General features: G+C 35.8%; 1 protein-coding gene across 1 annotated transcript in view; it reads right to left on the bottom strand.

The window, feature by feature from the left end:
• LOC131055534 (ADP-ribosylation factor GTPase-activating protein AGD5) overlaps positions 1-27,707 on the bottom strand; it is a 61,006-nt gene that overhangs the window by 18,448 nt on the left and 14,851 nt on the right. Inside the window, exons 2-6 of the mRNA XM_057990001.2 lie at positions 25,129-25,187; positions 24,319-24,409; positions 3,747-3,801; positions 3,546-3,636; positions 3,070-3,352 (exon numbers count right to left, since the gene is read on the bottom strand). Of these exons, the coding sequence (XP_057845984.2) occupies positions 3,070-3,352; positions 3,546-3,636; positions 3,747-3,801; positions 24,319-24,409; positions 25,129-25,187 (579 nt within the window). The remainder of the gene's footprint in view (positions 1-3,069; positions 3,353-3,545; positions 3,637-3,746; positions 3,802-24,318; positions 24,410-25,128; positions 25,188-27,707) is intronic.

Genomic DNA, 27,707 nt, shown 5'->3' with positions numbered 1-27,707 from the left:
TCAATTGCTATTACTCAAAAGAAAACTTCAGATTATTTTAATTGTGCTATAGTTAAACAGTTTCAAATTACAGCCAACTACTGGCCACAATTATGTTCTTTGATTGATTTACTTGAAATAAAAATCCAGATTACTTTAATCATGCTATAGTTAAACAGATTAAAATTGTTTGACCATCATTTAAAGATAATTTAAGTATATGGTTGTTCAAATACAACATCCGCAATACCATACTTGAAGTACTTAAATCCCAATGTCAATTTAAGTCCACAAATAAAATGCACTTTAAATAGCAAGGATTGGCTAAAGAGTAATATATAATATGACCATAAGACTTCTGCTTTACTTTTGGCCATGTCTACCGCTGCGCACCCCTCCCCTGGCTCGCATCTTCCTCCTCCCACTGCACACCCTTCCCATGGCTCGAATCCTCCTCCTCCTGCTGCAGACTCTTGTAGGAGACCTGGAGACAAGCCAGGTAAGGGTGTTCAAACTGATGCCTTCCTACAGATGCCACTATGTTTGCTCTCCTCCTCAGGCAACGATGGCGCAAATCTGCTAATTTGCACTCTTTCTAACCACCCAAGCCCTGTCCTCCACAACTAGAAAGTATTTCAAATCATCTGGAATTACTCGGAATTGGTTTCAGTGCTCCCAATGAGAGGACGAAATCATCTTGCAAGGCTCCTGATCATCTTGCTAGGGCTTCTACAGCTCGCAGAAGCCCCAATAATGGGGCAAAACCCTCTGATGGGACAACCACCCTAAACAATCAAAGGCATGGGCAGATCGAGTTACCACAGACTTTATTAAACCTCTAAGATTGGCGGCTTCTTCTCCTGTTCTCGAATTCACTGGGGATGTCACAAAAGAAATAATTAAGGCTGAGCATTTCTTCACAATTAATGCACTGATTGACCAGTTCAATTGTCTTATGGCTTGTAACCTTCCAGATTTGCATTGGTGGATTGTCAATGCTTGGAAGCCAATGATAAATGACAATCTGGAGGTATATCCTTATGCTCGTGGTTTCTTCATTGCAGTTTTTGACAATGTGAAGGATTGTGAAGCTATTTGAGCGAGTGATGGACTTGGGGGCAACATTTGCTTCTATTGAAACCCTGGTATCCCAATTTTAATCCTCTAAACCATTCAAAGTTAAAACCATATGTGTTAGACTTCCAAACCTTCCATTACAGTTTTGGTTTAATGCATGCTTTGAAGCCATTGGCAATTCATTAGGTGAATTTTTGGCTGTTGACAGTGATACCTTAGATTTCACCCACACAACTTTTGCTCACATTTTAGTCAATCTGGACACATCCAAGGATCTTGCCACAAGTATAACTTTCAAGGTGGCCAATTGCTCTTGGACTCGGATATTGGATTATGATGGTCTAGCCTTCTGCTGTTGAAGGTGCCATGAAACAGGGCATTCTACAGAAAAATTGTGCTAGGCCTATGCCGAATTCTAACTTGCTAGGGTCTTGGTGGAATGATGCTCTGCCACAACACTACACGGTGGATGCTTCTGTTGTGCTCTTAAGGAAGATGTCTGATTCAACACCCATTGCCTCCCCACTCTCCTGTGCTTCTTCTCCATTGTCGGAGAATCCGGCCGTTATGATCCCTTCGACAGGTGCTGAAGGGCACTAAAAATATGCAGCTTGAGTTGTTGGCAAATAGGAATAAGGAAATGAAGATCAGTGAAAGTGAAGATAAAGGAAGTTCTCTTTTGGATGACTCCATGATTAGTAGTGGACTTGTGGCTTCTTCTGAGCTTCTGGATTGCCCTTTGAACAGCTGAAAAAAAGATGTTGAGCACAAAACAGTGCCCAGCCCAAACATGGCTGGACAGAAGTTAAGAGAAGGAAGACCTCCCCTTCAAAGCCCTTGCATCAAATGATGTTAAGATCTTCCACAAAAGGGAAAAAATTATGAGATGTTCTTAGGTAATAGGAAATTGTTTCCCATGTTAAGATGGGAAGGTTTGTTCCACATTGTTATTAATACAGTAGATTTACCAGCAAAGGTATTTTGTGGAACAGTTTATGCACCCATTTTTAGGGCATGAACTTTTCCAATATTTTATTCAGACAATTTTATGGGGTATGGCTCCCTTATGCCTAGCTTCCCGGTCAAAAAATATATATAATATGACCATAGGCAAATGATAATATGTCACTTTTTACATCACAACAAAATGCAAGTCCTGGGCATATGAGACCCTCCTTGTGGGAAAAAGGGCACTTTTTTTCACTTCACTTCAATTTATATTTATTTAGATCTATCAGATTTCCACAGTCCATAACGCTGATTATAATTAGTTTCTGAATTCAATCGTGTAAGAACTTTTGCATCATGAAGCACAAATCCCTCCCATGAAGGGCATCAATTAGATCTATCAGATTTCCAAAGTCCAATATGCTGATTATAATTAGTTTCTGGATTCAACTGTGTAAGAACTGATTATATTTACTTATATTTTATATATTGAAATTTTTATACTCAATGGGTTTCACCCTCATAACCAAGCTCAGCAATAAAATGGACTTTGCAAATCTATACAGGAAGAATATGAGAGGTGAACAGACATTTGAAAGGATGGGTAGCAAATGATATAGAGCTCAATCAGCACAATAATGGTTAAAATAAAATTAACTTTTATAAAGGATATATGCATTGTACACTTGATTTCCAAGCAAAAAAGTTTGGATATGAGAAGATGAATAGATAGACAAGCAACTTTTTATTTTTTGTATATCCAGCATACGTTAGCATAGACATAGATAAACAGATGGATGAATGGACAGAATTATTATCTGGTAAGCATACAAATGTGTATCAAATGGTCAAATATTTGACTTGAGACCCAAGTCCTGCGGGTCCTTCATTGACAAAAGGATTGACATATATACATGCACACAAACAGAGTACTGAACCATTTCACCAAGGATTATGATCATTACTAAGCAGAGGAAGAAAGATATAAAACATCTTTTTATGACATCAAATCCCTTTGAAATGGTAGGATGAATATGATGGAATATATACATTAGAAAAACTTACTTGATGTGATTTTTTTGGATCTTGCAATGGAGAGCTTTCATGCTTTTGTGCCTGATTTTGCACACCTTCATTGTCCGTATGAGAAGGTCCTACATCATTCCCTAGGTGGTGCCCACCTCTTTCTGAAGTCTCCTGGATGAGTTTTTTATTCCAACTGTGGTCATAGCCTCTATGATCCTTTCCACCATTTACAGTCCACTGCTTATCTGCAGAAATATGTTTCTCATCTACTAACCTTGGAGGTGATCTGGAGTCACGCGGAACCCATCTCCTCTCCTCGTACCTAAAGCATATGAAAAGAAGATAGTAAAACTAGATAAAATGCTACATATGTTAGTAAGAAATTATATTATTTTGCTGATTACTACAAGAAATACTTTTTGTAGAAATGAGCTAATGGCATTAAAATTTCTCTAAAAGAGTTCTCAACTAAACTGAAATCGGAAAGAACAGAGATACTATTCATTTACACATACTTAGCACGAATAAAATTTTCAAGTCCAACACGATCATAATTTGGGGGCAGTTCTGCTTCCCAAAAACTATTTGCCTTCGCATTGCCCATGCCTGCAATCAAATGCAATTTATCATGACTTTTGAATTGTACATGTATTGTATAATTGTTGATAGAACACTGAGTTGTATCCAAATTTGAAAATAAGTACTAAAGATTTTACTTTGAATAAAGGCAACTTGCTCTGGAAGCCATGTATCTAGTGTAGCAGATCGCACCTGAATGAAGATTATTGTCAATTAAAACATTAGGCATGATGAACCAAAAAATCTTAGCACATAATACTCAGAAAAGGTCATATCAAGTTACATGAGAGAAAATGATTGACTTTAAAAAGAAAAATCATTTAATCTTATATAAGACCTCTGATTTGCTTAAAGAAATATATCTCCACAAAGAATATCGACTGCAAATTCACTCTTACGTAGCATTTACCTTACCATATCGCAGTTCATTTGAACCTTTTGAGAAGAATATTCTTTAGAAAACAGATCAGATTCCCACCCTAATCGTAAACAATATAATGTATACAGAACATTCCCATTAAACTCTTACAATGATGTTTATGACAAGTTGTAAGGAAGCAAGAAATTTTCCAAGTGTAACTTGCCTCCAAATTGTAAATCATCACAGAAACTTTGAAGTAAAGCATGTTGAGGAAATAATTATTATCCTTGCACTATGGACATAAGTAAAAGTCAAGGGAAAATCAAGTACTCTCACAACAATAAATTACATTGTTCTAAATAGTTTATAGCTTTGCAAAATCAAAACTGAAAATAGAAATAAACAAGAGACCTGTTGTGACCGTTTTCACACATCACCCCATTGTAAATGGGGACCCCCTTCTTTTTAGGCCCTTTCAGTCTTTTGGCTTTGTTTTTGGGTCTTTTCGCAGCAGTCTCTCCAATCTCTTTGCTTTGCAGGTGTTTGGGGGATTGAATTGATTAAGTCTGCTTTTCGTTTGAGTGAATTTGATGAAGTCTAGGGCTTGTTTTGTCAATTTTAGGGTTTCTGCCTTTAGTCCTAGATTTTAGGGGTTTCTGTTAGGGTTTTGGAAAAACTGAACATATCACTAGAATCAAGACCCCTCAAGGAACCTCCCAGTAAAATTTGAGCAAAAATGGAGCAACTTTCTATTTTTAGAAAGTTCCTATTTTTTAGGGATTTTACTGAGCCCCGGAATGTCTTCATTTGGCCAAAAATCAAACTTAATATTTTTAGTAAGTTTCTATTTATAGTAAGTCATTCATGTATCCTGTTTTGGGGTCTAACGCTGACGTTCTAAAAGTTTCTATTTTTGGAAAGTTTATTTCTGACCGGACCATTCAAGCAAGCAATGAAGATCAAGCATTCACGACTACTTCTAAATCCGGAAGGTTTGAAAAGAAAATAGAATAAGTCAAAATTGGCTAAGTATTGGAAGCCCATTCCTGAAGTGGAAAGCTCGAGAAATTTAGCCTAATCAGGAAGAAGCTCGGAAATTCACCTGAGTCAGAAAGAAGAAAGGAAATCATGAATTCCTCCACACATGGAAAAATCCACCCTACTCCTCAGGAGGGCGTCAAAGTGGAGTGGTCAGGGAAGAACTGAAAGAATCATGAATTCCTCCACCTATGTAAAAATATGTCCATGAGTGAGTTAAGGCTCCAAAATGAAGAATGCACAGAAAGTGTGAAAGATGATGAATTCCTTCACCTGTGCAAAATTCCGCCCTAGCATTGTGGAAGGTGCCAAATCCAAGGGATGAAGGAAAGTCCAACAAATCATGAATTCCTCCCCTTATGCAAAAATCCACCCTACTCCTCAAGAGGGCGCCAAAATGGAGAAGTCAGGGAGGAATGGAAAAAGTGTGAATTCCTCCTTCATGGTCAAAATCCACCCAAGCACTGTGAAGGGGCACGAAAATGAAGAATACATGGAAAATGTAAAAAATTCATGAATTCCTCCCTCCTTGAGGAATTGCGCCCTGGCCAAGGAAGAATGTTGAAATGGCTAAGTCAAAGAGAATCAAGGAAATGATGAAATTCGAAGACATGGGGAATTCCATGCCTAAAGCGGGAAACTAAAAAATTTGTCCAAGGCATGAAAATCCAAGGGTCAAGGAGGAAATTGAAGGTTAGGAATGGATTGAAAAAGCAGTAAATCCCCCTAGTAGAAATTTTAAAAAATCCATTTTTAGACACCAAATCTTATCAGAAATCCAGAATTTTTTGCAGATTTGTAATCGTGAGAGAATTCTCTCTCTCCTGGGGACCTGGGTCCTAAATTTTATAAAAGGTCCTAAAAAATAGGAGATGTGAAAAGTTGGTCAAAAAGCTCCCTACGGACATGATGAATTCAAAGAGCTCAAAAATTCCTTCCTTCAGGACAGTATTCCAGGAAAGTGAAAATTGACCAAGTGTTGGAAATTCCTTCCTTCAGGGCAGAATTCTTGGGAAATGTGAAATTTGGCTAAGGCATGAAGGAATTCCTTCCTCGAGGGGTAAAGTAAAATCGAGGTCAAAATGAGGTTGAGGAATTTTTCCTCCACATCAAAATTCCTTCACCATGGAGAAAATGCGCTCCAGGAAAGGAATGGGTGCCAAACGAAGGTAAGGAGGAATTTTCCTTCCAAGATGAAATTCCTCCATGACATCAAAATTCCGCCTAAGGAAGAAGATGAAAATTCCAAGGCAAGAAAGGAATCGTAGATGAACAGAACGAAAAAATTCCCCTTAGGAAAAATTTTGAAAAATCCATTTTTGGGCATCAAATCACATCCAAATTTCAAAATTCTTTCAGATTTGGATTCGTTCGAGAATTTTCTCTCTCCTGGAACCTAGAACCCTAATTTGGAAAGTTCCTTAAAAATAGGAGATGGTGGAAAATCATTAAAAATCTCCTCCAGAGCAAGGAAAGTTCGAGAAACTTCAAGAAAATTCTTCATGGACCAAATTCTTCTTTCCTGAAGTTTTCTCTCTCTAAGGTTTTCTCGCCAAGTGGCAGCCGAGTCAACGCATGCTGAATTGATGAAGCATCTCTTTGCATGCAATCATCACATATATGGCATTATGGCAGATTCCTTTTGCATGTCGTTGTCACGTTTAGGAGATGATGGTGCATTTATGGCATCATGGGCAATTTTTGCATGAGGGTACATTCATTGCATAGTGGGCACTTTTTGAATGTAATGGTTGATTAATGCTTTATGGGTGCCATTTTTGGCAGGATTGTAATTAATTGTATATGGGCATAATGGGTTATTAATTGGAGATTCCCACCTTGTTGCATCATGTATGGGGAATCTTTTAGGGAAAACCCTAATTAGGGTTTGCATGTTATCATGCCAGGAGCCTATATAAAGGGGTGACCCCCCTCATTTGAGGAGGAGAGATTATTGTTTGAGATTGTTGCTAAGGATTGTTGAAGTAGCCAACTTAATACATCGTTCGACTTTGATGGTGTATTCTTGTTCTATTTTAGCAATTTGCATGGTCTTGCTCTCTTCATAGATTAGATTTGCTTTCATGTTGTTAGAAGAGCTAGATTTGACAGGATTACTTGTTGCAAAGTCCGAAATCATACTTTTGGTGTATAGCTGATTGTTGCATACCGTGCAAAGTTAGCCTGAGCCCCCCTGTTATGTGTGTACACTTAACTTCGATTACCAGTGAAGATTGTTCGATTCGATGGTCCACATTGGTGATCTGAAAAACCTCTACACACCCTTTGAAGATTGCACCGCCTTCGCGTAGTTGTGTTTTGCTGGCAAAGCGAAGCGTGGTTTGATTTTGCATGAGTGATCTCATCTCTTGTTCTTAGGATTAGATTAGACTCAGCATAGTTCTCTCTACCCTATTCTCATTTACTTTCAGCGTATTTCAAAAATCCAAAAATCCAAAAACTAGGACTTTCATTGCAAATCATTCACATAGAAATCCTTGAGCTTGCGTAAGTTTGTTATCCTCTTCAAATGAATACATAAGGCCCCTTGGGTTAGCAACAAACCCATCAATCAACAAAGTCACGTCCACGCAATGAAGGAACCTTGGAGTTAGCCATTTGAACTTTTTGTGCAATCTTAGCATACGGACTAATTTTGATCAAGAGAGAGTAAGGTGACCATTGGTAACTTTATTCTGTGTTCGATGCTGTCATAAAATACATGTCAACAAGACCTTTTGTCATTTCTTGGTGGAAAATGCTTTGAAGATAAATGTGATAGAGTAATATCACCATATCACAAAACCACAACATTGCAAGAGCAAAATGAAAGAATGAATGTATAGAAGAGCATATCCAAACAATATGAACAAAATGAGAGCAAGATACTGCAAGTGCATATTAGGCTGAAGTTTGACCACTTCAAGAGGGTGACCTCCAAGAACAGAAATCACAATATGCTATCAAACATCTGACTGCTACCTCTTATATATAACATAACTAAGTTATCGTGATTCCGTGATCCCAATTAGACAGACTACTAATGTAATTATTAAATCTAGGAACTAACAGATAATCAAGTCAAAGGTTATACGTGCCAAAAGTCGGCCACTCTATAACCTGATATATCCAATGGGCTGGGGGCCATACCATGCCTCCCCCTAACCTCCAAAGAAGCGTTGTCTTATAAAGTAGCATCTCCTCTTGGCATTTTTTTTCATTTGATGTAAGATTCTATGATCATCCTGTCCTCATCCTATAGCTCCTTGTGTAGATGAATGCTTCCAATTACAAAAAGTACTAGAATGTTATCCCCACTCTTACAAGATTCACTGCAACAACTTGTAAGAACCACAGTATTTGGGTGCCAACTTCTTATCCTTATTTTGTTAATTTGCAGACATCTCCTTGTATGGTCGTGTAGTCTAAAAAATACCCAATCATTCACCACAAAATCCCTTTCACTTCTATAACGATCAGCCTGATGTTTCAGTTGATCCCATGCCATAGCTAAATTCTCTTTGAGAATCCAGATAACATCTTGCTGATGTTGAATATGCTCTTCCACTGCATGAACCCTAGACTGAACTTTCACTCATGATAGCCTTTGCTCCAGAAAGTATAAGAAAATATCATGATCAGTCTTTACCTTAAAGTGTCACCCACCAAGTAGTGAAACCATGACTTGACTTAAAGTGGAACTGCAAACTTTTCCTTCCCATGAATTGACTTAAGTACAGTCTTGCCCTTTAGTTGGCATCTTTTGAAAGCTATAGGTCTTCCCTTTTGAATCTGAACTGAAGAAATGCCAAGGCTGGAAGCATCACATGTAACAATAAATGTTTTGGTTAATCTCAAGTAGCTAAAAATTGAGTGCTACAAACAGATTGTTTGAGTTGCAAAATAGTTCTAGTTGATTCTTCACTCAAATGAATTGCATCCTTCAACAGGACTCTGAGTGGAGCAGCAACCCATCCATAGTTCTTAAAATTCAACAGCAGTATCTTGTAAGACCAAAGAATTCTGTGTGGTTCTTGAGATTCTTGGGAATCTGCAAATCAGGCATTGCCTTGAATTTATTGTGATACACATTTACACCTTCATACGAGAATCTGAGACTATTTGATCAAGGTATTCCACTTCCTATACTCCAAACACACTTGGAAACCTTGGCATAATGTTTGTGCTGCTTCAAAAGTTGTCCTACTTGATCTTGGTAGAGATTTTCCTTTCATGTCTTCTTGTTACTGAGTATGTCATCAAAGAAAACCAGTACGAAATTACCAAAAATGGTTTGAATATGGAATTCATAAAACTTTAAGATATAAGACCATTTGTGAGATTAAATGACATCACCAAAAATTCATAAAGAAACTCATGTTTGGAAAGCAATTTTTGGAATGTCCACTTTGATTCTAATTTAGGGATAACCAAATCTAAGATCTAGTTTGGTAAAATGCTCTACTAAACTTACATGTAAATCATTAATAACAGGAATAGAAAACTTATCTTTGATGGTGAGATCATTGAGCCCTTTATATTCTGGGCACAGGTGCTAGTTGTCATCCTTTTTACAAACCATCACAACAAGAGAAGTGCGTGCACTTTGACTGGGTCAAATTACATCTGCCTCAAGCATTTCCTAGTCCATGCTTTCAATCTCACTTTTTTGTGCATATAAGTGCCAAAACTTATGCATCAATTTTGGGAATAAAACTGTGGACCTGAATTGAAATCCCCACTGCACTACTCTTGATGAGACAATCAGTCAAACAATGAAGAATTAATTGACCTCAACATTAGATTCATTTGGTCAAAAGATATCATGAGACGGTGAATCCCAATCAATTGTAATTTGCCTCTACGGTCCTGCCTTTCTGATAGTGTAATGTCCCCTTTTTGGGGTTACCCTAGATTTTTGCCCTAGAATCACAAGTTCAATTAAACAAGAGGTGTAATATAGTTAGAATTTTAACTTTACCCATAAATATGTCTTTAGCAAGATAAAACCCTGGAATTGGTCCTGCAATCATGTTAGATAACTTATAATTCCTCCAATATTCTAATAAGGGTTAGGGTGACATATAAATGCATATATATTATTAATTACTTAAATCTATTTGAATGAATCATTTAAGAAGACAAGAATCAATAGTTTCATTCCCATAATCCACCATTATAGGGGTTGGAGAGGAAGCATGTTAAGAAGACAAGAATCAATGGTTCCATTCCCATAATCCACCATTATAGGGATTGGAGAGGAAGCACGTTAGGGTGCCCTAACTTCACCACATCTAAGCCCAAGAGTGCGGAGTATCCATACTCGACCTCTTGGCCCCAAGAGGCAAGAACTCTTGTCCATTCAGCATGAGGTGGGCTACTTAGAAGGGAAAGATGCACCTTCTCCCCTGATCATTACTCCTCAATAAGATGCCCTAACTTTACCACGACTAAGCCCAAGAGCATGGAGCATCCTTATTCAACCTATTGACCCCAAGTGGCAGGATCTCTTGCCTATCCAGCATGAGGTGGGCTGCTTAGAAGGGGAAGAAGCACCTGCTGACCTTATTGAGGTCCTCCCTACTTACATGGTGGTTTATAGGAGATTGCAATAAATAAATGATTAATTAATATAATAAAGGTTATATATATGTCATATATGCCACCACAAAATATTGATAGATTATCTATTCATCATGATCTTGCATACCACAAGAAATAAGATGGCTATGATCTGCAATATGTAGTAGTTTCTGATCTGATCAATTTATATGCTGCTGGCTTGTAACTGATCTCCCGTTTGAGTACTGATTTTTGCTTTTTATTGCTTGATCTGAAATCTCTATTCTTCAATGCCCCTTTTCCTCATAATGGATTGCCGTTTTATATTTTTGAGGAGGGACGGAAGAGTCCCCTTATTTCCTTTGGGACCTATCCCTTTGAAATGTTGTGCCTCTTAACTTACCCATTTACTCTTCAGATTAGGTCACTGTTCTTAAGTCTTTATTACTGCCATTTATAATATTAATTTCCTTTCTATTCTCTAATCCATCGCTCAAATCCTTCTCCCACCCTTCCTCAATTCAGGCTATACATATATATATATATATATATATATATGGCTTTATAACCACTAAGGAAGTTAGCCAGCATAAATTAATAAACAGACAGCCATAATAACAAGTCGGCCCTAAATGTAAATTTTTATTCTTTTAATGAAGGGCACCATATTTGGAGGTTGGCCAGGAATAGAAGAAGGCAATCTTGTTCTCCATATAGAGGATGACATTAATTTAGGGAGAGAGGTTGGCTCATATTAATTTTCTAACACCCAGATTTAATATTAAAGAAGTCTGTGACTGTAATCTGTTGTATTTATTTGCAGGGGCATTACAGACAGACAACATTTCCCTTATTTGTTGAAGAACCTTCATAGACTTAACTTATTTTGTGAAAACGATCATGCCAATCTGGTGTGACCTCTACTTCTTAATTTATATTCTCCTTTGAAGAAGCCTTCTGTGATGTTGAAGCAAACCTTGTCTTGCACCCGGTGGGACCTACCATGATGAACCAGATGTTAAGAATAGGTTCTTGGCAACTTGTACACCTATGATAGCCTCACTAAGACATACCCAATGAATACTAGAATGCACAAAGTTGCCAAAAATAGCCTGAAATTGGGCTGGTGCATCCTTACATCTTATACCACAGTGCTTGCCTTGCCAAGACACATCCAAGAATTGTTCTATTGCCACAGTGGGAAAAACCCCGAATCCAGGCTCTTGTTTTTACACCCTAACCTGTTTTCCCTGAAGCAAACAAAACCCTATATATTTATTTTATTTTATTTTATTTTATTTGGACCTGCAAACAGATTGTGCGGGAAGTCTGAAGTGAATTTCTAACATAACAGCAGTAGGTCTAAAACAAAGAGAAAAAATTACAGATTTACCAAGAATGTTTATCTTGGCTTGCAATAAGGACACACCACACCACCAAACCTTGCCAAAATCAAAGCTCTAATACCACTTATAATGGAATTACTTTTATAACATGAACAAAATAACATCAATAAATCAGCATTGCAGATCCACAAGTAAGAGAAAAATAACAATATGAATGCACAATTAAAGTAGAATAGAGCAAATCCAGACAATATGAACAAAATGAGAGTAAAATACTGAATATTAGACTAAGTCATTTTGAGTGGGCAATCTCCCAAAGTCTTACAACAAGAACAGAATTCACAATATGATATCAAACATCTAACCAATACCTCTTCTATATAGCATATTTAGGCTATGCTGATCCCACAATCCCAATTAGACAAACTACGAATATAACTATTGAATCTAGTAACTAACAAATCATAATTTATATGTTTGGTGTGCCACTTGTTGATCACTATATAGCCCAACACATTAATGGGCTAGGCAAGTTGGGCTGAAAGCATAGCACATGCAGTGGCATAAAGGTTCTTCACTGCACACGTGAGGTTATTCAATCCTGCCTTCTGGAGACCTTGTAGGTTTAGTCTCGTCCACTGCACACAGGATTTCTAAACTAATCCAATTACTCTCAAAATCTCGTTATTATCAAATCACATCATTAATTCATTAACCCAATTGAAATATGCACTCCATGTAAACAAATTAGGGGCAAGCTAATAGACAAGTAGGATGATGCTATATTTACAGTAGCATAAATGGATCAAAATATCAGAAGAGACAATATTTTAATATTTGACTTCATTGAACTAGAGGATAGTTTTTGGTTGTTTAACATTTCAGTCAAACTGTATCTCTCATTGGCCACCCATTTCACTTCTCATAAGAGTCTAGAAAATTAGTTGACTGACTATTCTTAAAGTTGTTTGCATCTCACTAACTCCAATATCAGATATTAGGGTTTGCTTAGAGGGCAATAATGAAGATGGGGATGATTGAGCCCGATTCTTAAAGAGAAAGCATAACTATGTCACTCTTTAAATAAATGGAACTGAATCTTGTTATGCCACTCTTTAAATAAATGGAACTGAATCTTGCCTTTAGTTTTGCAATCACACGTTCCCTGTTAGTCAACAGATGTAAATAAAATTTTCCAAATTACCACTCAAACTGCATATCATCTACATCCATCATATGCTAATCTGATGGATAAATTACCTGAGTATTTTTCTCATGAGAAAAGTTCCAATATGGAGCTATATTTTCGATGGTTCTTATGTATCTATGTTTGTTTAGCATGCATTCAATATTTGATCTCTTCAACATTTTTCCTTACATGTTTCCCAAATAAGATCCACTGAAATCCTCTCAAAAACTGTGGAAAGGAATATGCTTCTCATGCGCATCTCATGTCCATTGTATTCTAAACCTCTCAAATGACCTTGTCAGTAAGTACATTATTTTTAAAGTTACACTGCAATAGTTTGAGGATATAATGTTAGTTTCATCATTTACAGTAAAAGTTCTTGCAATTTGTTTTTTTACCTCTAAATGATTGTTTCAATAACATCTCCAATGACATAATCAGGGAGAGGTCTTGCAGACAACAGTCATATCCCCTCCTGATTTGTGCTGATAATTATGACTGAATATCTTGAAAAAATACAAAAACTCAACAGTATAACCTTATTATCACACCAGCAAGGGTTTCGCAAGCAGCCAAGTCAATATTAGTTCAGAACCCAACATGAACTGTCACAATCAATATCAGAGCAGATTTGACAAGAATAAAATAATATATATTAAGGGTAGTAGACTCCAGAAATGATGAATTATTGGATTTACCAGTTTAGAAACTCAGTAGACTGCAATTTCCTGTGTAGTACAGCTGTAACAGCTGGTACTAAGATTTATCTGAGTAAAGCAGAGCTAAATATTCATCAGAAATACATTAGTAAACTGAAAATCTCATACCCGACAGTGCTGCCTCAAAATAGTAAAGTGAACTGGACAGTTTGCTGCTGTAGTTGTACCCCAACAAGTTGCAAATTATGCAAAACTGCTGTGCTCTGGAATGATGCTAATTTCTTATTATAAACTGCCTATAGAAATTCCTGATTTTTTGTCTAATTTTGGTGCTAAAATCACCTACTGAAATCTAACGGTTTTTGTCCTTTCGATTGAATGAGCAAGAGTTCAAAATGAGGATTTGAAGAAAAAATGACTGAACGCTGAATCTGCTGGCCGTTGCTTGTTTAAATAGCTTTCTTTATCCCTTAGGAGGTGGGTGCTGACCCTAAGGCAGTGACTTTTAGGCTGGCCACATCTCTTTTTTTTAATTTCTATAAAAAGAGAAAGCTTCTTCTCAATGAGGAGGCCACTTTTTGGCTCATCAATATTTTAATACTATATCAAATATATTGGGCAATTATCTCTTTTATTTTTTGCTACATATAACATCTACAAAATTTTAATATTTCTTTACCAGCTCATTGGAAAGGGGAAAATAATAAAACTCCCTTTCTGGAATTGCTTGCCCCAAAGCAATGCAAGTTTTGATGCTCAAAATCTCTGGACCTTCCCAAGTAGCATCATTTTTTAGATGATTCTTCCATCTCACCAAGTATTTTGTAATGCTTGTGTTTCTTAACTTCCATCCCCTGATGTCCATAGTGGCTTCAAGCTAAAGTATTAATTTCCCTCATCATCCAAAGGAGGTAAAACTGTAGAAGGCACAAGGTGTTATCCAATCACCTGCTTGAGGTATGAAACATGGAAGACATTATGGATTTTGCACCCTTCCAGTAATTTTGGCTCATATGCCACAGCTACCACTCTTCGTAAAATCCTATATGCTTCATAAAAATGTGGTTTGAACTACTCTGCTCCACTCATTCAGAGAGATAACTACTTGTAAGACTGCAATCTTAGGAAGACCATGTCACCTATTTGCTAAATTGTTTCTGGATTTGATTGTGTTGAATTTTTTTTGCATCAAGATTTCGGATCACACTCCATGATCCATCATCAGGATGAAAATAGAGAGCATAAGGAAAGAAAAAAAAATCAAAAATTCTCTCTGTTCTTCGCTGATCAGCATGTTGTTTGGGCTGATTCTAAGCTTCTGCAAGTGTTCCTTGATAATCTTTAACAAGTCTTGACTAGTTTGAACCAAATATTTGGCCCCTAGCATCCTACTATCTGAAATGACAAAATCAACATAAGTTGGAGTATCATATCCATACAAGGCCTTGAAAGGAGACATACGGATAGACACGTGGTGCATATTTAGTTAACCTATCCACCACCACCAAAGTTGCCGGAAACTCCTTTGTCCCTCCCTAGGAACACATATCCCCGTATCCGTTCCCATTTCTGAAATGGATACGTATCCGATACAGCCTAGATACACGTCGAATATTGTACCCACGCATGCCCAAAAATCCTTGATTTCCAACCATGCTAGATACTAATGTGATTTGATTTTTTTTAAAATTTGACATAAATCTTCCTAAATTTAATTTTAAAAAACTTCATTCATGCATTTTTTGAAAAAACAATGATATTAACAAAACCTACACCAAATGAGAAAGACAAATGAATCTATTTCAGTGACCCATTTTTTGGGTTATCTTCCAATGCAACTCTACTATTTTTGCATATTGTAAAATGTCAAATCAGCTTATCATTATTTATGTAGAATTATGTGTCTATATTGCTTTTGAAGTAATGAAAATCTCCTTGAATAACTTAGAAAATTGTGTTAAATATGTGTGTGTTTTTTATGAATGACGTATCCAGCCGTATCCATATTGGGGGTCTTAAAAAATAGCCGTATCCGTACCCGATACTGTATCCGTGTCCATGCAACTTTGACCACCACATAAATATAATCCTTACCCTATGTCTTTGGAAGTCCTGTGATGAAGTCCATAGATATACTTTCCCACTTCTGTTCAAGAATGGGTAAAGGTTGAAGCAAGCAGGCTAGAAATTGTTTTTTCAATTTGTTCAGCTGGCAAGTGAAACATTCGTGTACATGCTTGAGCACCTCTTCCTTCATGCCTTTCCAAGAAAACCACTCTCTAATCCGCCTATATGTAGAATCCTAGGTGTCTTGCTAGGGTAGTCGTAGAACCATGAACTACTTTAGGATTTTCTATTTTACCTTTCATTCAATAGTCAAGAAGATCCTTCCCATTTACATGATAAGTCCATCAATAACCTTAAACCTTTCAGCATTTTTCATCTAGAATATCATTGGAAAAATCATTTTTGACTGAAAGGTACCAACTGAGAATCTGATCCAGTCTGAAGTTTTTTTGTTTGCTTTCAAATCTTTGACCAGCAAATTGTTTTATTGGTTTGAGGTGAATTTTGTTGTTTATTAGTTTTGGGGGTTTCGCTTGCTTATGCCAATGAAAATTTCCCAAATGCAATACATAAGAGAAACAATTCACTGAAATAAAATTTCAGAACACAGATTTTATTGCAGCAAATTATAAATTCAAAAGAATGACTATTTTAGACAACTAGAGCCAAAACTAGCCTACCAAGTGTCCAACGCCCTGCCCGGGTGAGCTTATTTTGATGCTGGAGGTGGTGCACAAAGCAATACAAGAGCCTCCAAGTGCTGCAAATTGTTCCAATGTGTTTTATTCTCCTTATATATAATTATCAAAAACAATTTAAGGAAGAAATAGCAGGTTAGGTGCTTATTGCAAATTCTTGCCAAGAGAAAACTCCAGAATTGACCCTTTTTCCCCACTAAAATGCTGATGTAGCCCAAATGTGTTAATTTTTCCCTGAAAGAACCACTGATTTGTCTTTATTTGCTGCCAACAATGAATTTACACACAAATTTCTAAATCAAAACCCTCTTATTTATTTTATTGGCTTCACAGGAGAAGCAAAGAGGGTACAGCCAGCGTGGGAATAGTGTGGCCAGAATTAAAAGCACAATAACTGCTGGAAAATGTTCTCCAATCTGCTCAAATGTTTTGTAGATGATTCATTCTTGCTGAAAGTATGAATTTTCCTCCAGATATTGGCCCCAAATGACCCAAGAAGATTCCTCCAATGCAAAGGTGAATGGGTTTTCCTCCACACACTGAATAAGGGTGAGAGTTTTCGTTCTCAACCTGAAACTCCAATCAAACTTGCTGTTGTAGAGCTCTCCAAGCAAGAAATTGTCAAATATCCAATGAATAATGAATAAAATGCTGCCCCCAATGTCTTTTAAACATTCCTCAAATTCGAATTTGGGGTTAGGGTTGTACTTTTGGCATCAAAAAACATGTTAAAATGTTTCTTTTTATTAAAAAATAACTTCCCCTAAGTGGTTCGACCCATTGAGGGTCTAATTCCTCATTAAAAGTGGTCATATTATTAAGTTATAACTTATAGGGAAATGTGGCAAGGGGCCATTTTATAATTCATCATTAACTTTTATTAATCTCCTTTTAATAAAGTTACTTTATAACTTTTCTAATTATAGAAAAAGTAACTTTATAATGAATTATTATAAAGTCTATGTAACTTAGCTCACCAAGGCCAAAAAAGTGACTAAGTATAGATTCCTCTTGGTAAAGCCAATCATTCCCTAGCCTCTACCTGCGAAGATGGCTAACAAGCAAAACTATGCAACTGAGTGATCATAGGAAAAATGGGGACATTACATTGACATACTTAGCTATTAACAAGTCCTTCCAACCATAGAAGCAGAAATCGTGAAAAGATCGTGATCAATCTTAAAAATCAGAAATCGCCAAATTTGTCGAATTTTTCCCCCATTAAATCACATTTTTTTATTAAAATCATTGCAAGATGTGTTTCAAAGAGTTTTGTGGATGTAAATGAGTTAAAATCCCGAAAAAAATCAAGATAAGAACCATTAGAGCAGCATGACTAGGGTTTTACGCAAGTAAAATGACACTACATGGAGACACAATAATTTAATTTCATAGATAAATAACCCATTTTTCTCCTGAGCCATAAAGGGTTTTCCGAGTAAAATGATGCTCCACAAATCCAAGTTGTTTTTGTTTCTCGTGATTCCTCCTTAAAACAAACACTATATAGATGTTTCTCTTTGACATGAATATTTTCCTTCTATGCATTTAAGCACAAACTAGGCTTCACCATGAACTTGTTCAACACCATAAACTTGTGCAACAAGGCGTGAACAGCAAGGCATCAACCCTGTCCGTCGTCCCCTACCAATTTATTTTTTTAAATTTTGTTTTCCTTTTTTTAATTTATATTCAAAATCAAAATATAATATAATGTACTAATAATATAATATAATAATTATATAGTCATAGTATCATATTAGTATTAGTAATATATTATTAAAATATAATTATTATATTATAGTTATTATAATTATCATATTATATATTAAAATAATATAATTATGATTATATTAATATTATTATATTATGATTAACTATAATTACTATACTATTTCTATAATTATATCATAGTTAGTATATTATATTATTTTAAGATAATTATAGAAATAATATAATAATTATAATATATTAACATTAATATAATAATTATGATATAATATAACAGAATGATTATAATTAATAATTATATATTAATATTAATATAATAGAATAATAATATAATATGATAACTATAATATTATTATTATATATTAATATAATATAATAAAGTAATAATAATTATAATATTTATAATTTAATATAATTATAATATATTTACATTTTTTTAAATTCGATTTTTTCCAGATTTTTTTTTGATTTGTTGATTTTTTTCCCCAATCAATTTTGCAGCTATGCTTCCAACCATCATAAATCTTAGAAATGGAGCATATGTTTGGCATCCTAAAGAGTGCATCAGCCACTACATTCTTTTTCCCTTTGACATATTCAATTTCAAAATCATAAGCTTGGAGCTTAACATAAATCATTAAGGTCTTGCTGGTTAAAAAATAGGCCTGCCATACTTAGCACAAACTGCCATACACCACATATTACCTAAATTCTGCTAGAGCATTTCTTTATCATAAATGGAGAATACCCTTTCTGGTTCCTTAGTTTCTATCTCTTTTTTTTAAGACTACAAGAATCGGGTATAGCACCCCCCTATAAACTGCAGTGCACCTGTTAAACTTTTTAACGTGACCAGTGACGCTGGCACGACACGTCCTCCGATACCACGTGGGTTGGGGGGGACTAGACCTTGTGACCTTGTACTTCACCACTGGAAGCTCTCGCCTATCGAGCTAGGCCCCCAGCACAAAAAAGTGGGGTTAGTTTCCAACTCTCAAAAGCTATGGTGTGACTATTTTGCATTAGCACTGCTTCAACTTGTTCTCTTTCAACTTGTTCTCTGAACGAAAGTAAGTGAAAAATCTGGTATTGCAAGTACTCATCACTTCCTTGGACTGCTCAAACACCCTTTGTGCTTTTTTGTTGCAAGAGAATGATCCCTTTTTGGTTAGATTAATGATTAATCAATGGGGTCGGCAGCTGAGAGAATCCACAAACAAATCTTTTGTACTAGCTAAAAAGACATAAAAATTCCCATAACTATGTCAATGTCTTAGGAATCAACCAACTAATGATAGCTTAGATCTTTTGCCAATCCACTTCGACTCCTCAAGCACTAATAACATGTCCTAAGTTCAAGATTTCAGTCAATCAAAACTCACATTTTGATTCTTTAACATACAAGGATTGCTACTCCAAAATCCCGAGAACCTCATCCAAGTATCTCAACATTTCCTCCTATTTTTTGTTGTATATCAAGATATCATAAAAAATACTAAAACAAAAGTCCAGAAATGCTTAATCAATATGTGATTCATGCATGACTAAAAGGTAGCGGGAGCTTTGGTGAGACTGAATGGCATGACCAAGACTTCAAAGTGTCTATAGTGGCAACAAAAAGCCATTTTCACTACATCTTCACAAACTCGAATTTGACGATAACCAAAGCTCAAGTCAATTTTAAAAAACATACAGATTTATGGAGCTCATCAATTCAAGGAATCAAATAAATGTTCTTGACGGTTCTTTTGTTCAATGTTGTAATCGATGCACATCCTCATAGCACAATCTTTTTTCTTCACCGAGACTACTAAAGCAGCAAATAGACTAGAGCTCAGTATGATTTTCCTTGCTGCCAAAAATATTTGACTGCCTTATCTATTTCCTCTTTGTGCATTCGCAGATTTCTATGACTGGCAATGACAGGCTTAATCCCTATCTCCAATTCTATAATGAGCCGAATACCTCAACCTAGTGGAAGCCCTCAGGGTTTTATCCTCAAAGACATTACTATCTTACCCTAGAATTGTCTGAATGTCTACTGGGTATGAGTCCCTTTTGGGAACTGATTTTGATGAGCTAATGAGGCAATTGAAAGCCCATGCAACTTGTTCCTTGTGAGAAGATATCTCCATCCTCTTTGCGGTGACAATCCTAGTTGTCCCATCAAATGTTCCTTTGAGTAGTACCTCCTTGTCTGATTTAAACTTGACTTCCACTGACTAGTAATTTTGAGTCAATTCCCCGAGGGAGTGTCGACATTGCACACCTAAAAACATAGTTGTTTCTCCCAAATTAACCACATAGAAGTCTTCCTACAATTTGTGGTCCCCTAAGGTAATACCAAGCTCTCTCACTCTTTGTGTGCAAGAAATGGTGTATCCATCTACAACAATAACAAAAAAGCCACTAAACTCTTCTATCAAAAGGCCCCTCTTAAACACCAATCCTTCTTTAATAAAATTATGCATGGCCCCATTGTCTATAAGAACAATGATTTTCTATCTCAACAAGACTCCACAAAATTTGAGAGTACAGAACTTGGGAGCTCCTAAAAGTACAACCAAGGTGTTGTTGTTGGTCCCTCCTCCCACCATTTCAAGCTTACACTCTTCTCCCATGGTTATTGGCTCTAGCTCTTCTATTTCAAGCTCATCATCGAAGGCAACATCGATATAATGGATTTGTCCCTTCCTCATGTTGTTTGTAACTAGGGTTATATGGGTTCGGATTGCCTTAAGGCAACATCCGAACCCCCTTTAGGACCGGGTCCTATCCTAGGGTAACGTGACCCTATCATATGCACAACCCAATACCACGCTATGCTAAATACACGCCATCTAATTTATTGGCGCCAAAAACCCAAGGAGGCCAACTTGCATTCAAGAAGTAAAAGATGTGTATAAATAAGTGACAATTTACAAGTCAATAAACATTCATTCATTTTTCTACATGCAAATGAGAAAACAGCTCTGCTCATCAAGTGCGAATTAATAAGGAAGAAGGCGAATTCATCCAGACTTATGCGAATTTGTGCAAGATGACATAGGTGGTGTTATAAGACTTGAAGGACAAAGAAAGAACAGATCTGCTACACAAATAGACCAGATCTGACAGAAAAGCTAAGTATTGTAATTGTGCATTTAAGAGGAGAACATATAATCTGACCTGTGGGTCTTTCATGCTGGGTTTTTTCCTCCTTGGAGGTTTTCCCAGGGTATCCTTGTTTGTCTACTGTTTTATTTCTGATTTATGTTGGCTTATTAAATACTGCAAATCTGATTACAATCTAGGGCATATTTAATTTATGTTGGCCTAATAAAATACTGCAAATCTGATTACAACCTAAGGCATAATCAATTATATAAATCTGATTAACATACCTAGGGTTTAAAATTACACCTCAAACAACAATGGCTGAGAGCCCATGGCTCTCAGCAATTGAAGCACAATGACCACCTTCTCAATTCATTTATGGAATCCACAACTTTTTTTAGGTAGAGTATATTCCTACCATTCTTTTATAAGATTCCTTTTGTTTTGATTAAACAAAGGTCCTCTAGAAATGAATTTGTTCCTTGGAACTGAAGATCTAGAGCATTCCTAACTACATCCTAAAGAGTTGTTGGATCAAAGGCTGTAACTAAGTTCTTGAGGGGTTCGGCTAACCCTTTGATTAATAGAGCTATGATTCTCATGTCTCAAATGTTTAGTGCCATTTATAATAACCTCTGAAATCCAGTCACATAATCTTCTACCAATCCATGATGTTTCAATTAAGCTAGCTTTCTTAAATGAATTTCTAGACCCTTCCTTTCATATCCATACAATAAATTCTTCCCAAACTCTCCTAAAGTGGTGATGGAATCATGTCCCTAGGTGGTTTTCCCATGATACCACCACTCATGAACCATCCCTTCTAGACGAAGAGTGGCAAATTTGATAGCCTCTTCTTCAATCATTAGGTTCAATGAAAAATAGGTGTCAATCTTTTACAACCATCATAGGTAGGAACGGTTAATTTGCCAACAAGTCTAGAAGTCTCTAGGAGTCTAATATTGAGGGGTCCTTCGTCCTCCACTTTTTGGTGCATTCGTCATGTACAAATCACAATAATCCCTAAGGTACATATCCATTTAAAATCCTAGACTGAGATTGTGATATTCCTTGTGATAAACATTCATCATCTCTAGGGATGGACATTGCTATTCTTCTTCTACTTGTGGTTCTTCCCTCGGTAAGAGTTTAAATCTAAAGATCTCAGAGCTTGGAATAGGTGGAACTGAGCTATTAGGATTTGGAACCCAACTAGTCACTGATGCACTATCCTCTCTATTAATGGCCCTCCTCGTACCATTGCCACATAGAGTAAGAATGAAATAGGCTATGAAGTCTCTAGCTGAATTTGCCAGTGATTCCTAGCTCTACATGAGTTGAGCTGCAAATTCTCTCAAGGCCTCATCAGATGATTTTTTTCTCTATCACCCATCTTTTTAGTTTCAGTATCTGAAATCTGAAAATTCTTTCTCTTTTCTCTTTTTGAATAGTGGAGATCTCCATCACTATGTAGCATGAGCTCACCCAATAAGTTATCAAAGTCACTACTCTAATTCCATTGTCATATCCCCTCCTAGTTGTTGCTGATAATTATGACTAAATATCTTTAAAAATATATAAAACTCAACAATATAACCTTACTATCACAACAATAAGGATTTGGCAAGTAGCCAACAATAAATATTAGTTCAGAAGCCAACTACAAATTATACAAACTCACACAGCCAATATCAAACCAGGTTTGACAAAAATGAATAAATAAATATTTAGGGTAGTATAGTCCAGAAATGATGAATTATTGGATTAACAATTTTAGTGACACAATAGATTGCAATTTTCTGCATTGAACAGCTATAACAAATGGCACTAAGATTTATTTGAGTACAAGCATAGGAAGATTTATTTGAGTACAAGCATAGGTGAATATTCACCAGAAATACGTTAATAAAGTAAAAATTTCTTACTAAACATTGTTGCCTCAGAATAATAGAGTGAACTGAATGGTTTGCTTCTGTAGCTGTGCCCCTACAAGCTGCAAATTCTATGAAACTTCTGCATTGCAACTGGAATGATGCTAGTTTCCAATTGCTAAACTACCTACAGAAAATCATGAAGTTTTATGCAACTTAGGAGTTAAAACCACCTACCGAAATCTAAGGGCTTTCATCCCCAAATTCACTGGAGATGTTCAAGGGTTTTCATCCTTGAAACTCTCACAATCCTTGGAGTTTTCGTACTTTGGATTTAATGAACAAGTGTTCAAAATGAGGGCTGAAAGAGAAAATTACTGAATGCTGAATCTGTTGGCCTCCACTTGTTTAAATAGCTTTCTTTATCCCTAGGATGGTGCCTGCTAACCCTAGGGAGGTCACCTCCTTACTCTATTTTATTTTTCCTATAAAAACATAAAGTTTATCCTCAACGAGGTAGCTACTTTTGGGTTCAATATTTTAATATTACATCAAATATATCAGGCTGTTATCTCTTTTTCTATTTTTTCTATTTTTTGGCTACATATAACACTACAATATTTTAATATTTCTTTTCCAGCTCATCGGAAAGGGGAACATGACAAAAACTGTGCAAAAACATGCTAGTAATCTTAATAGGCCCATTTGTTCTGCAATCTTTCAACAATAGTCATACAAAGAGATTGTTTTCTAAAATTAAGGGCATTCCATTGCAAGCTTATCCCAAATTTCATCTCTGCAAACTAACCAATTGGTCAAGTTGTTTGCAAGAATCTCTGCAAACTAACCAATGGGTCAAGTTATTTGCACGAGCATATAAAAGAATAAATGTGATTTAACATCAACACTAGTGAAGCATTCACTACACTGGGACTCTGCTATGAACTTCGTTTACGGACAAAAAATTTCAAAAAAAAATGAGATGTGGAAAGGTAAAAGGGCAAATATATAAAAAAGGAAGATTGATAAATTTAGATAATGAAGAATTAAAGAAGGTTAAATGACCAACTATGACACTCAAAAATCCAAACCTTGGATATATGCACCCCAAGGCTTCGATGTATTCCTGAGCATTGAATGCATACAAAGATCCCCAGGTTCACACTTGCCCACCGTGGTCCCCTGCATTATAAAATAAATATCAATTTCCTCTAAAATACAAATTTAATTATTTAAGGTATCAGTAAACATATTTTACAGAATCCAAGCTTACATTCAAAAATTCTGAAACATGTAAAAGCTGTTTCTACCAGTACATGGCTTGATCATACACATAATCTATACAATTGAACAAAGACTACAACCTATGCTATTTGCTTCAGACTGCAATGCTTGTGGCTCAAATAACAACAGAATACTGATTCTCAAAATATAAACACATAAAACTTGGGTGTTGCTAGGTTTGTGCTCCATCTCATTCTAAATCATAATAGATTTCAAACTTAAATTTAACATGGTACAGATCCAGGCACAAATCAACCCTCAAAATAAACATCAACTAGAAAAAGGAAGAACATTCTCTTGTATATAGCACTATCCAGCTCCTAGGATCAAATAGATTTCCTGATCACGCATAGTTTCAAAATTCAAAATTCTCTAAACATAACTTATTTAGAGAAAAAAAAATAACTATATATGAAACATACCCAAACACTTTTTCCTAGAAGCCATGAAATAAATAAATTTGACCCAAATCACATGCAGCATATAAATAAAAGTAAATAAAAATGCAGGGAAAAATGTGTAATTTTTTATTTATTTGTAGACATTGATAATGAATATCATACGTGTGGCACTATATTGCACAATAAGAAATATCTTAAAATTTATTGAAGAAATACCTGCTTTTGCAATCTGCGCACTCTCTGTTTTCAGGTAGCTTTAAAAGTCCTTCCAGTATCTGCAGCATGGCAATAAAAATGCATGTAAACTCTTCACAGATGCTCAATCAGTTAGATAAAATAACTGACCACTGTCTCTAGTATCTACAACAAGTTATCAAGACCAATCAAAGTTTGGACTGAAAGCAATCTCTCATTCATGTTTTTTCATTTCATTCAAAATGAAATGTTCATGAATTTACCATTTTTCATCAGAAAATTCAAAATCTAGAAAAGCATCAAATTTTCGGTTAGGTTATCATGATTGATTCTTCCACAAAAGTTAGCTACTCAGGTGAATTTAAAAATAAGTTGCCAGGAACTGCCCTTTTTTATCAGAAAATAAATTCATTATTTATACTTTAGTAAAAGTAGTAATACCAAAAAAAGGGTTGATAGCCTTTGCATAAGCCCCACCCTATTGCATCTTTAACCCATTCTGTTTTTTTTAATAACGAACCTGGATTTTCGTGAATATATCTATTTATATAATCTACATTAAAAAGACCTAGAAAATCACACTAGGTGACCACCTCCACCATAGGCAACTCATATGTTTTGGGCAGCTCCCAACACAACCACAACAGACAAACTTAATAAAAAGATACACTGCTCCAGATGACAAAGGACTATGCTGGACAGCAACATGTAGACTGCCAAACCTTCTGCTTTTCTTCCCAAATGGCCATGGCCCAAGCTGCAGTTATTCTGCAAATGTTGCTCCACTGCATACAAATTAACTCTTTATCTCATTGTAATTCCCTTCCGTCTGCTCCATTGCTCACATCAATATGCATCCAACCCTGTCTCAATCCACTTAGTTGTATCTCCCGGTATGTTTACCATTCCAATTCCTTTCGCTATTTCTTGCACCTGTTTTTCTAAATCCAATTTCAAATCTTGACCAACGGGTAGGCTTTCCAAGCTGCTACTACAGATCACCACTCCAAGTATGTGCTATCACATCAGCCAAACCCAGTACGAATGCAGTCCCACCAACCCAAGAAATCATTCAACCCCAGATGAGAAAAGAGGGGTCGACCGCTAGATAAACATTTTCCCAATTGCATCATCTTTGTGCACCCAATAGGAGAGTTTGCCCTACCCATATGGGTGTTGGCTCAAATTAACCACAACAGCTGGTATATACTTTACCTTCTCTCCCCACAAAATCTGGTATGTACTCATAAATCATAAGTTTTACCTCATCCCGCATCTACTTGGGAGAGTGAAAACATTTCTACAAGTGTCATAGTTCCAAAGGTTCTGTGTGTCCTATAACTATTCTCCATGCTTAGTTACCCATAATAGTCACTTCCCTCATATTCTTGAATCTACCATGTCCCACATTCAAAGTTCAGTGTTTCAATCTAAATCACAATCTGTGACTCTGGACAATACATAAAGGTTGCATCTTCTTATCCATGGTGTTTATATGCTTTTCTTGCCAGTATATCCTACAGTCCTTTACTTCTCTCCATCCACGGCATAATTATTGATTGAACACGATGTGTGGACTTAAAGATGTACCACTGTTGACCATGAGATACATCGCTCTGTTGAAACTCACATGGTCAATATCAACCTCAATGAAATCATTATTGGAACCTCAGACTCACCAAAAAATTGTGCAGCATCCAAACATTTACTTTCTAAATAACTTTAACAGTGCTGATTACTTACAATTAAACCACTTTAATTTCAAATTTTCCTGATGTAGAAGAGGCGGACTTGAAGCTCTAAGATGTGAGGACAGCATATGTAATAATTATTTATAGGTCTAATAGTCAATTATAAGAATGGATGTGTCATTGGATTACAATTACTGGTTGTTGAGTGTATAAACAACTTTTACAAATTTGTGAATACATAGCATACTTTACTAAGAGATCGTTTGCTTTGAGAGAGAATCATTTTATGTGGCAGCTAAACTGAGGCTGGCAATGAATGTAATCCTCCAAATTGAAAATAACAAAATACAAAAAATGTTTTCGAGTTCCCTGGTGTATTGCTTTTATCTGTGTTTAAGATTCTGACTTTGTGTTTTTTAGTGCTTATGTGATTTTTGTTAATATTATAAATTTTGTTGCATAATCATAATTTTCTCAATCCTTGTCCTATCTAAGATATAAGAATTACAACATGACATCACTTGCATATTTTAATTTTATCTTTTCCTTTGTAACTTCCTTGTAATTTCATTTTTTATTTTATTTTTTATTTTCTCTGTTGCTATTTTTTTTCAATTTTCAATGCTATTAATTTTTTAATTCTATTGTTATAACCTTCCTTGTTAAAATTTGTAAGGAAAATAATTTTTTTTGCCTTTTTCTTTGTATGTGTGTGCATGTGTGTTAAACAAGAGATAATGAGAGAGGAACATTGAATCACTTACCATCCAAATACATTGAAAAGACAATATTGTGTTGATGATAGAATAGCTACAGTCAGAATCTATTAGGACCGACAGAGACAATGTAATTGTCTAATTGGCCTATCGGCCTTAGACAATTACGTATAGCAGCTATTAATGAAAACCA

Source organism: Cryptomeria japonica, chromosome 10, assembly GCF_030272615.1.
Source record: "Cryptomeria japonica chromosome 10, Sugi_1.0, whole genome shotgun sequence".
Lineage (NCBI taxonomy): Eukaryota > Viridiplantae > Streptophyta > Pinopsida > Cupressales > Cupressaceae > Cryptomeria > Cryptomeria japonica.
The sequence above is the reverse complement of the archived record's forward strand: the minus strand, read 5'-3'. Positions and strand labels throughout refer to the sequence as shown.